Source organism: Gavia stellata, chromosome 18 (genome assembly GCF_030936135.1).
Source record: "Gavia stellata isolate bGavSte3 chromosome 18, bGavSte3.hap2, whole genome shotgun sequence".
Classification (NCBI taxonomy): domain Eukaryota; kingdom Metazoa; phylum Chordata; class Aves; order Gaviiformes; family Gaviidae; genus Gavia; species Gavia stellata.
The window spans coordinates 16993594-17005449 of NC_082611.1; the positions used below are offsets into that span (position 1 = coordinate 16993594).

General features: G+C 56.0%; 1 protein-coding gene across 2 annotated transcripts; it reads right to left on the bottom strand.

The window, feature by feature from the left end:
- Positions 1-377: 377 nt before the first annotated feature.
- HMOX2 (heme oxygenase 2) lies at positions 378-11325 on the bottom strand. 2 transcript variants are annotated; one of them, XM_059826414.1, is made up of 6 exons: positions 11311-11325; positions 6012-6122; positions 4415-4532; positions 2372-2863; positions 1239-1359; positions 378-1156 (listed from the first exon to the last, which is right to left on the bottom strand). In XM_059826414.1, exons 2-6 carry the CDS (start codon positions 6092-6094, stop codon positions 1032-1034), a joined length of 939 nt encoding a protein of 312 aa, XP_059682397.1. In that variant the 5' UTR covers positions 6095-6122; positions 11311-11325; the 3' UTR covers positions 378-1031. The 2 variants fall into 2 exon arrangements, with proteins under 2 accessions (XP_059682397.1, XP_059682395.1); XM_059826412.1 differs by having other exon boundaries at positions 378-1159.
- Between the last annotated feature and the right edge of the window lie 531 nt (positions 11326-11856).

Here is an 11856-nt window from a genome sequence, read left to right on the forward strand (position 1 = left end):
GGGCAGCTGCCTGAACTGGAGCACTTCCCCTGCCTCTGGGGAAGCGTTCTCCCCCAGCCATTCCCCCTCACCCGGGGAAAGCCCCAGGCTGTCCCAGCACCTACCTGTGCCCTTTGAGGGGGGGGCAGCAGGTCCCCTCCCCACAGGAGCTGGGGGAAACCCAAGGGGAGGCAGCAGGCACAGGGTGGGGTGTAAGTAAGTGCCAGAGTGGCTCTGGGACTGCATGAAAGAAACAAGTACAACAGCACAGGAATTTCAACCCCTCCCCAGGCTTCTCCCCAGCCTTCCCCCCCCCCCCCCCACAGACCCACACCTCTGCCCAGTTCACTCATTCTCCCAGTGATGTGCTTTTGGCTTTCCCCAGCTACAGCATTGCAACTTTTTATTCCAGTCAAGGCATCAGAAAACAAACCAACCCAACCCACAACCCCAACACTGTACAAAACACATACCTGCACCCACAGACATGGTCCTTTCCCCACCCCCAGGGAGCTTCCTCACTCACAAATGGGACTTGGTCCCCAGGCCACCGCACCAAGCAGGACACTCCTCTGAGCTAACGGCCCCATGGCACAGCCACTGCAGCACGACTGAAACACCGGTTTCTCAGGGTAGGAAACCCAGTGCTCTTCACTGAGAAGACTGGCGACACACTCTCGGGTTGCAGCCCAGGGCAGGAAACCCACTCCCGGGAAGGAGATGAAAAGCCAAGCGCGTGAAGCCTTTGCCAGTACAGGACAAGACAGCTCTAGCCTTAAAAGCTGCCCCAGCCTGGGTAGGGCAGTGCTGAAGCAGAATCCTCACACCCTCGCACTGGATCAGTCCTGTACACTAGTCAGCTAAAGACATTATATTACAGCACTTGCATTATTGGTGTGCAAAGAGTCTTTGACAGTCCCGCAGGATTCCTGTTTATTTTCTTACTTCCACCCTGCAGTCAACTCACCACCAACAGCAAGGGAACAGTTTGAAGAAGGACAGGGTGCGCCTCTCCTCTTGCCACCACTTAGAGCCATGCGCCGCTCTCCCCATCACATGACGTACCATGCTGCAGCTCCCGCTGCCACAGCGACGCAGGCCGCCAGGATCAGCTGCACCAGAGGCTGTTTTGCCAGGGCCACGGCAGCGTGATAGGGGCAGCCAGGTCCGGCCTTGCCTGCTAGAACACAGAAAGCACCATTAGCGCTGCGAGTCTTGTGCCACACGTGCGAGGCAGCTCTGTCGTTGCCCAGACCTACCCAGTTTGTCTGCGTAGTACGGGCATTTGCATAGGTCTCCTTTTCCATCGTGGACTGGAAAGCCTCCGTCTTGGGCTTCTTCTGTCAGCGACCTGCCAATCTTGTCCAGTTCATCAAATACCTGCAAGCGGTCACAGCGAGTGCATGAAGCGGGCAGAGCCAAGCTGCTTTCATCCAGACCCTTGGAATGATCTGGAAAACAGGCAAGAGCCACTCCTGCCTCCCTCCCCCCAAAGACAGCACATGCTACTCATGTCGGAGCGCCTTGCAGGCAGAGCTGCGGTGACATGTGGCACATGCGACGGCTCTAAGAAGGCAGAGCCCATTCCAAGAGCATCAAGTCAGACCCAGGAGCGAGCCAGATGCATCGCCCTGTTGTCTGCCTCCCAGCCTGCTGCAGGTGGGAGTACGAGGCACCGCGCTCTCCCCTCCCTGCTGCAGACCCTCTCTGGGGATCACTGCTCCCATTTGCGCAGTGGTCAGGCAGCCCCTCCAGCTCCGCTGCCAGGGATTTCTGTAAGGATCCTGACAAAGGAGCCAACCACATCCCACCACGTTCCCGGCCACCTTAAACCACACCAACCTGCTACAGGCACAGATTAAACCTTCTATCCAGGAGCTAAGAATATGTTCATCCCCCTGGGTCAGGGGGGCAGCTTAGTAAGGTTTTATGAAAGGCAACTACTCTGGGAAGGAACAAGAAGCTACAGACATTTTTGGCCATTGGGCAACATGTCAGACGTGAGACAAAGATGAATTGTAACCAGTGTGGTGCAATATGCTCAAACTGAGGCTGTCTGGGAGCGAGAGCTCTGCTCCCGACGCTGCTTCAGAGCCACACAACCCACGGGAATCTTATAGTGAAGTCATCTCAATTTCGTCCTAATTTAAGGCTCGGCTGTGGTGTTGGAGCATGGGAGGAATTTCTACCCAACACCAGCCATGGCTCCAGAAGCTAGCGGAAGAGCCATTCAAATCAGAATCCCACCCCTGCCAGATGGAGGGGCTCTGGTGGTCTCAGACCCAAACCGCTGCCTGGAGTTAATTCTGACTGAATTAATCTGGGCCCAAGAGTTGGTCTGGACCCAAAAGCAGCAGCACCTACACATACAGGGGCTCAGGGGAGTTAGTACCTGCATGTTGAATCTGAAGGCTCGGTTGGCCTCTTCCACGATCCTTTCCTTGGTGTTCTTGTCCAAGTCTAGAGCATTCATCCTCGCTCTGTAGAGCTGCTTGAACTGCTGTGCATTGGAAATGTTGTCAAACATGTAGAATTGGATCCCTTCCTCAGTACTGGGCAACTTCAGGGCCCTCTGGGCTACCTTCTTCAGCACTTGGCCACCTGAGAGGTCTCCCATGTAGCGTGTGTAAGCGTGAGCCACGAGCAGCTCTGGCTCGTGCTGTCCCACATGATGGATCCTGTCCACATAGTGCTGCGTTGCCTCTGAACACTGGATCTTCTCTTTCCAGTCTTCTCCATAGAAATATTTCAGGTCTTTGGCTAACGCTTCTCTCCGGTGAAGCTCTAGGGGAAAATACAGAGGAGCAAAGACTGGGTTGTCCTTGTTGCGGTCCATTTCCTCTTCCAGAGCAGAGTACGTGAAGTAAAGTGCCGTGGTGGCCAGCTACGGACAAAGCACAGCTAATGTGAGAAGCCGTTCACTAGACAGTGTCATCACACCTTGTGACTACTCCCCCCCTGCATGGAGTTGGGGTAAACAAGGAGGAAACCCCCAGGCTTGACACAAAACCAGCCTGGGGAGCCCATACCAGGCATGTATCACTTGAAGGATCAGGGGCTCTTCTCTACCTATGTTCATAACAACACTGCCTACAGAGCGCGAGATAAGAATTAGTCTGATACTGCCAGCTGTGTGCTCGGGGCCTCCTGTCACCTTGAGAGCAAGGCACAGGGACTAACTTCATCCGAAAGGTACAACTAGCACCAACAGCCTCATGCGATAGGAGACTACTGTATAGGCCAAGACCTTCATGATCCGACAGCGCTGCTCAGACCCAGAATGCCATCTCTTCTGTACAGAAGAGAAAGCGATCCGACCTGAAGTCTGCAGGAAACAGCCTAGTCTCCAGAGCATGCAATAAGTGCTGTAATCCCACCAGCATTTCACTCCCAAACAGGTTATGCCACCGCTATCCACTGCAGCTGCCTCGAGCAGCCAGCAGATGCGTGGCCAGAAGCCCAGCACGTCCACCTACGCAAACTTGTGCTGGGTCAGCATGCTCCTCACCCCCCTGGGTCCCAGCCGTAGGATACACCAGGCAGGAGTCATGGACAAGGGTCCTCAGCCATGCCACCTAGAAACTGGATTCCCCTCATTCCCTACACGCATGGCTGTGAGGCTCCGAGGCACACTCACTGCGTATATCACAGAATCACTAAGGTTGGAGAAGACCTGTAAGATTATCAAGTCCAACCATCAACCAACACCACCATGCCCATTAAACCATGTCCCACAATGCCACATCCACACATTCCTTGAACACCTCCAGGGATGGTGACTCCACCACCCCCCTGGGCAGCCTCTTCCAATGCTTCATCGCTCTCTCAGAAAAGAAATTTTTCCTAATATCCAGCCTGAACCTCCCCTGGCGCAACTTGAGGCCATTTCCTCTTGTCCTGTCGCTTGTCACTTGGGAGAAGAGACCAACACCCACCTCACCACAACCCCCTTTCAGGTAGTTGGAGAGAGCGATGAGGTCTCCCCTCAGCCTCCTCTTCTCTAGACTAGACAAGCCCAGTTCCCTCAGCCGCTCCTCATCAGACTTGTGCTCCAGACCCCTCACCAGCTCCGTCGCCCTTCTCTGGACACGCTCCAGCACCTCAATGTCCTTCTTGTAGTGAGGGCCCCAAAACTGAACACAGCATTCGAGGTGCGGCCTCAGCAGCGCCGAGTACAGGGGCACAATCACCTCCCTACTCCTGCTGCCACGCTGCTTCTGATACAGGCCAGGATGCCGTTGGCCTTCTTGGCCACCCGGGCACACTGCTGGCTCATATTCAGCTGGCTGTCGACCAACACCCCCAGGTCCTTTTCCGCCGGGCAGCTTTCCAGCCTCTCGTCCCCAAGCCTGTAGCATTGCATGGGGTTGTTGGGACCAAAGCACAGGACCTGGCACTTGGCCTTGTTGAAGCCCAGGAGCAAAGCAGCACTCACCTTGAAGAGCTCCTTCTTGATCCGTCCTTTCAAGAAGTCTTTGACAAACTGAGTGTTCTCCGCACGGTCGTGGGATTCCTTAGTCCCCTCCTTCAGCAGCTCTGAAAGGTCGGTGGGACTGCAGGCAAACAGAGAGAGCTCTTTCACCCCACTTCCACACACAGCAATGAGTTTGCCCCTGCTACATTTGGAGGGATCCCCCCTCTCCTACCATCTCAGGCCCAGTTTGGAGAAGGTACCAGGTGGGATCCCTCAGGCCAGCCCCACAGGCTGGAACTGGCACCACCAGGAGGAAGGGGCAGGGTGGCAGCAGCCAGAGGCTCCTTCCGCAGATGCGGGCACCCTTGTGCCAACCAGACTTGCCGTTCTGGGAGGGCTGGGGCTTACCAGGGGCTCAGACCCAGGGTGCTGAAGCAATTGCCAAGGATCCTCTGATCCCTGCACCATTACTTTTGCTTCTCATCCATGTGAGCTCCAACCATACTACAAAAGGAGGCCTTGAGCGTATTAAGAGCAACTACCAGGGCAGGCTAAAGGGCACAGGACCCTTGGTGGTATCCTCCGTGGTCGCTCTGGAGAAGGAGAAAGGCTCAGGTAGGAGCAGTTGCATACACAGGCAGGACCCTAGCTTTTCCGACTCGGGTATCAACTGCTGCAGAGGAGATGAAAGCCAAATGGCAAAAGGGGGCAAGAACACCATGGTTTATTTATCCTGAATCACATTGTTTTGTTGTCTTTCTAAAAATAAAGAATAAAAATCTATGATTCTAGATTACAGCCACTGCACCTACCTGGAGTTTGGTACAGAGTTATCAACACCTACACGCACTCAAAATTATGCCAAAGTGCACCTCACAGTTTTTATGAGTGGCTTGCTACAGATAGCACATCGTGTTAGCTGTAAGAGGCAGACTTTGAACACTCCAGACCCACTCAGTGGCTGAACACTGCAGCCAACAGACTAGACAAGGCCTGGATGTGCCCAGAGAGCCAGGTAGCATTAACTTCTCATGAAACTGAGCCTGTCAAGTCAACCAGCCTATCTAGGTATTCCGGGAAGCACCCTGTTCACCCTTCCCATCTTCAAGTGCAAAGCCTTGGCTTTTAGAGCATGCATGTGAATTTGTTTTTTTTAAACTAACCTCCAAGAAAACATTCTTGCCTAGACCAGCGGGTATTCTGCAAAGGCAAGAGAGGCAGCTCACTGGAGCAGAGTTCACCTCTAGAGTCCTCTTTCAAAACAACAAGCTGCTATCACATGAGACTGTCCAGCACACCATGGAAAACTGGCTCACCTTGGCCAGGAAGGCACAAACACAACTGCCAAATGCTCAAAGCATTCCTGAAATGCAAGTTTGATAGTAGAGACTAAAAAAATAACTGCTTGTTGTTAGCTTTAGCCAAATCACTCCTTCCCATCCCTTCCACCTTTCCACTACAGTTTGATTAAACAGATTTTACTGCACACATATTTGATTAATCACCTACTGGAGTCCCTCACTGCTTTTCAGATGAGGAGAAAGATCACTCCTTTACCTGGAGGGTCTCCTGCCTTGCCCAAGACTGTGTCTGTGCTGTGTTAAGAGACAGGACTCACCTGACGTTGTCATCTTCTGTTTCCTCATAGCGCAAGATTTCCCCTTCTTCTCCCCCCTCTGAGCCCTCCATAGCCGATGGCATTGCTGGTCAGTGCTGGAGATTAGACAACCTGAAAGGCAAAATTAGAGAGGGGTTTTAGAGGGAAGCTGCCTTAGCAAAGGGACGGGTATGAAACGCTGAGCAGTCTAGCACGGAGCCTCTGAGCCGCACCACCACGCAGGGCGGTGAGGAGCAGCCACTGGCCGTTTCCACTGCACACCAGGCACTTTCAAGTGAGCAGTGCTTGTTCAGCTCAGCTGCTTCAGGTGAACCTCAACACTAACACCCAGTTCACAAAATATTAACCTCAGAGGAGATATACAACATAGCAAGCAGCCTGCATTAGGTTTCCCACTTCAGGATGGCTGCTGGATGAAGATGACCAGAGACCTCAACATTAGCAATCTGCATTGAAATTGTGAGCAAGCTGCTTTCTACTGGGGCTATCAACTGTCATCCAATGTTAGTCTCTGAGCAGAGTAACTGGAAAGGGAAGCATCTCTCCTTCAGACAGGAGGAAGAACAAGCTGCTTCATTTCCACAGCGGTACGGAGCCTGCCCTGGAAGAAAGCAGCGGTGAATTAGGCTAGCTAAGCTCTGAAGTCCAGCAGCTCACGGGGGAAACAAAAGCCTTCCCTGCGACAGAGTATATGAAGAGGAACTTCCAAAGCAGGGGCAGATTTCACTGCTCTGCCTTCCCTGGGCTGTACTCCATGAAGAGTCAAAGCGGCTGCTCTCTGTTCAGAGTGAGCTGTAGATAGCTCCTGCTACCGCTCACACTCCCCTCCTGCCCAGCAAGGTTTACTTCAAACCCCAGAAGTCACTGGGTTCTCCCTCCTCTTTTGCAAAAGGAAAAAATAAATCTCCTTGGGTGTAGCAGCACGCACAAGACTTACCCAGAAGCAGGAGCAAGACACCCGGCTTACATTAGTTGAGCACCCCTGTTAAGCCAGAAATTCAGCCACCTCATTTATAAACCGGACCTGTAATCAGCTTTGTGCAGAGCAGCACCACCACCTCACAGGCAGCCTTGCCAGATGAGCAAGGAACTAAGCTGCTTGCTGGCTTCTTCGGAAAGCACTCTCTGTAAGACAGCCATCCCTCAGGCTCTCTCACTTCAGTTCAGACCCCCTCGGTGGGCCGCATCGCAGGCTCGCTGCTCGGGGGCTGAGAGAACAGCAGACAGGCAGCTGCGAGCCCGTTAGCGCAGGGCCAGCACCAGCACATCAGCTGCTGGCTCCCAGCTCACACGAAGCACACCAGTTACAGATTAACTGCCCTCTGGTTCCTCAGCCCCCAGTTTCTAAGCCCCATTTTACAGCCACTCTCGCTGTCCTCCGCACGCCGGCACAGGACTCGGCCAGGAGTGCCGGGAGCCGGGTCTGAGCACCCATCCCTGGGTGCAGCACCGCAACGCCCCCCAGCTCGGGCACAGCATTCAGTCTGGAGGACACATCACCCGGGTGAAGGTTTCCCCCCGAGATCACACAGCCTTTGGGCTCACCGGGACAGAGCCTTCCCCAGGGAGAGGACTGACCAAAACGCGTTACTTCGTGATGCCAGCTAGCCCAGTGCAGCAGTAGAAGTCATTAGGGGTGGCAGCCCTACATCCCCATTGCCCTGCCCGCAGGACAGGGCACGGCGCAGCCTCCCCACCCCTGGGACAGAGGAGTTTAGGGCAGGATGATGCAGAAAGTCACACCGGCACAAGGAGTCGGATATTTGAGGAAACCAGGTTCAGGTGCTGTACTGTCTGATCACTCGCTAGACAGCAAGCATGTTCACGGCAGGTCAGCAAACGGGACCTACCTGCACTCATCACGCAGCTTCAGCTTCAAACATCGGGAAACACCCACCATGGGGAAGGGAAACTAAAGCAAAGAGGCAAATAACCTGCCTGGGCGCAGCCAGGAGCCTGTCTTGGGCACGGGGGGGAAGAGCTGGCTTGCCCCACAGCACAGCCAGCCAGCCTCCTGCCACTACAGATGCACAAGTTCTGATGACACCCTGGCTCCCTGCTCGGCTTACCTCAGGCCAGGCACTGCTCAAGAAATGCAGATTCCAAAATTAAACTAGATGAACTCGTTTCAATTTATCTTATACTTCCAGAGAGCCAGAGTCATGGAGGTAGGGCGTGCTGCCTCTTCACGCTGCCTGGCCTGCAACAGCCACCGGTACGAAGCAGCGGGTGAGAGCAGAGCTGCAAAGAGCACTTCAGCACCGCTCACCCCTTGGAAGAGGCCTGAAGGTTGACGCTAAATCCAACGCAAAGGAACGCTCCAGATCGAGCCTCAGAAACTAGTAGTTAACAGCAGCAATGGTTCAAGGCTCCCAACGGCCAGACATACACAGCGTGGCTCCCGAGATCATCGCTGTACAAGATGCGTCTGCTAACTTACTGGTTAGCCTCCACACCCACGCCTCGCAGCACACTCGTGTTTAGCAGCACTCACTCACCATCGCTGGAACTTTACTCTCCATGCTACACAGGAGGCATCTGATGGGGTCTCAGAAGCCTTTACCCAAGCCTGTTACTAGTGTTGTAGAAACGCAGCTGATCAGAACAGTGAATTGTCGCTCCAGTAGCACTGTCTGCTGCTGGAAGAAGGGGTTAGCACGCAAAAAGTCATTTAAGGACTTGGGCGCGTTCTTGACTTGTATCTCCCATGGCTTTTTTTTTGTAGAGGCTCAGTCTGATGCGTTGATCTCTATAGCAATACGCAGGGCGGTGATGACACCAGTCCCTTTAGCCCGAGGTGAGGACCATACACGTACAGGAAAATATGGAAGCTTAGATTTTTTCCCAATACCATCTCCAGTATAGACACCTCCCTAATGAGCCATGAATTCAAGAGACAAGTCAGCACAAACCAAACCCCTGTCCTTTTCAGTATTAGGATACTGCATGAGAACTGGGAGGAAGGGAAGTCAAAATCATTATAACTCTCTTACCACCACACACCATTGCTTTTATTCAAAAACTGGCAACTGAAAGCCCACAACATGGTCACTGGTCAAAGCCCTGGTTTCTCGGGGCATTCTGCTCCTCTGAAAGAGGCAGTGTCTTACACACCAAGAGGGAGGTTCAAGCGCTGCCTACCTCCACTGCAGAGGCTGGAACGTCGTGTCATTTGCTACAAGGAGCTCTGCCCATCAAGACGCTGGCTGATGATTAGCGTAAACACATACCTTCCCAGTGCCCTGACAGCAGCCTGCTCGGGAGAAATCCAACAGCCACAAGAGTCAGGATAGCAGGGCTGGAGAGTGGAGAGAAGGTCTGGTACAGAACACCTCGCACTCCAAACATTTATTTCCCAATAACGGTGTTCAAACTCTCTGAGAAAACATCCCTGTCCCATCTAGCCAGCAATGTTTGCCCCTACGCACATGTCCACAGCAAGCTGCACGCTCAAGATGCACAGCCATTCTTCCCAGGGTAGAGAATCTTAATTAATCCCAATAATCCTGTGCCTTTTGAAGGAAGTAGACACTGCTGCTGCAAGGAAGCGGGACTGGAAGTCCTGGCTTTGCTTGGGCACCCTCTGGAGAAGTTCAATAATTCACAAACACCCAGGCAGTACAGAGTTCACGTTTGCTGTTCAACTAGCATGCAACTTCAAGCTATTTCCCCACACGTAGAGCTTACATCCTTGCTTTAACAAGCAGCAGAGTGTGGCTGGACCTACTCAAGCATCACTGCAGCAGAGACAAACCCCAGAAGCCCAGGCCTAGCAGCTTGAAGAATCGTCACAGAAGTAACCTGGCAAGAACATCAGGAGAGCTTCACATCTCCTCCTCCCTCTGGGGAGGTATTTGGCACTGGCTGCTGCTGGAAAGGGAGCCTCACAGCATTAAGTTACTAGGTTACCTGATCCCAGGTAGGTTTAAGACTTCACCTGGACACAGCCTGAATTTAGGCAATAATTCAAGTCTAAGACACTTCTAGCAGTGCCCATGCAAACGCTATTTCTGTCCCCCAGAGCTGCAGTCCAGCACCTCAACATATTGACCGAAGAGGGAAACTCCTGGTGAGTTCACAGATCTCATCCAGTTCTGCACTTCGGTAAGCGGCCCTTGTGTCAGGCAGCGCATCAGGGCTTTATTTTCTCACACTGGCTAGGAGAACAGCACAAGGGGCAAGTCAGTCAGTCAGGGTTAGATCTGGGGGGAAGGACGAGCGCAGTGTGCCAGACACACATGAATGTATCAGACAGCCTTTGCTCCGGGAAGAGCCAGCGCTTGCCCCGCCTGCCCCAGCACACAGCCTGGGACACCCCAGCAGGGCCAGCGACAGGCACTTAGGGCTGACGTATGTAACGCGGCGCTGCGTGCAAGTGCTGGGCACTGCGAGGCTTGAATAAGACGTTTGTTTCACCCAGCAATGGGGAGGCAGGGGAGAGCAAGAGGCCTCAGAGGCCTTCGTCCTCCCAGCTCTCCCCAGAGCTCAGCTGGGTCACGAAGAGCCAAGTGGCCTGGGGGGCACTGGCAGAGCCCAGGGCAGGACTCCTGTCCCGAAAGACTCGGGCATCCTTCGCTGCACCATGCAGGAACCACCGCAGGGACAGGAGGCAACTGCTCTGGCACACCGCCTCGGCTGCTGTGCGGCCGCTGGCCCACGGGAAGAGAAGGAAGAGGTGAGGGAGGCCTGACAATGGCTGGCCCGGCACGCTGCCCGGGCTCGGCTCCTCCCGAGCGCACAGCTGGCAGACGGGCACGGCCGACCCCCAACAGCTTGAGACGCGGCGAGGACCCTCCTTCCGCGGCCTGCGACGCACCGGAGCCCCAGCCAGCAGCGCGGCCCGGGGCAGGGCAGACGGGACGGCCGCCACAGCCCTCGGCTGGCAGGGCAAGAGGCCGGGCAGGGCCGGGCGCTGCTCCCAGGCCCCGGCCCGGCCGTCCCGGGACGCGAGGCCGGAGGACAGGAGCGCACAGACACGGCCCTAAGGCGGCCCGGACGGGTTTCCCGGCTGAGCGCCTCCCTGCCGCAGGGTACCGGGCCCACCTGCCCCCGGGAGCGGGTAGGCCGGGGCCGCTGCCTCCCACGGCAGCTCCGGGGGAACGTGGCCTCCTTCCCCCGGCGGGGAAGCGGCGAGGGCCCGGGGCAGGCGGAGCAGAGCGCCGCCGGGGGAGGGGGGAAGTCCCGAGGGCCTCAGCCCGGTGCCGGCCCGGGCCGCCCGTTACCGCCGGAGCAGTCCCGGCCCCGCACCGCCGCCCCCGGCCCGGCCGCGTTGCCATGGAGACGCGCCGCGCGCACTCACCCGCCGGCGCCGCAGCCGCCGCCCGCCCTCTGCCCCGCAGCGCGAGACAAAGGCCCAGCGCGGCCGCCCTGAATTTATTGACGAGGGGGTGACGGCGCGGCGAATCAGGAGCCACCGACGGCACGCGCCGGCGCCGCCGATTGGTGGAGGCGACCGGGACGTCACCCAGGAGCTCTAGTCCCCTCCCCACCCCGCCTCGCCCGTCAGTCAGCGGCGACCTCCAGCGTCGCGCCAGGCCCCGCCCCGGGGGGCGGCCGGCGCGCGAGGCCGCGCAGGCGCAGACGGTGCCGGGCCCGAGGGCAGGAAGGCGGCGGAACGGGCGGTGGCAAAGGAGAAACGGTGGAAACGCTGTGGTTTTTAACGACGGTTTTATTGGGCCGTGGTAGAAACCATCGAGCCTCGCTACCGCACGGCTCGCCTCCCACGGGGGCGCTGGCCCCTGCCCGGTGGACACCGAGTGCCACACGCTCGGGCAGCGATGGTGGGTAGTGCGGTGGGTCCCGCGCCCCGGGCGGACGCCCCGCGGGTGCAGCCTGCCGTGGGGCA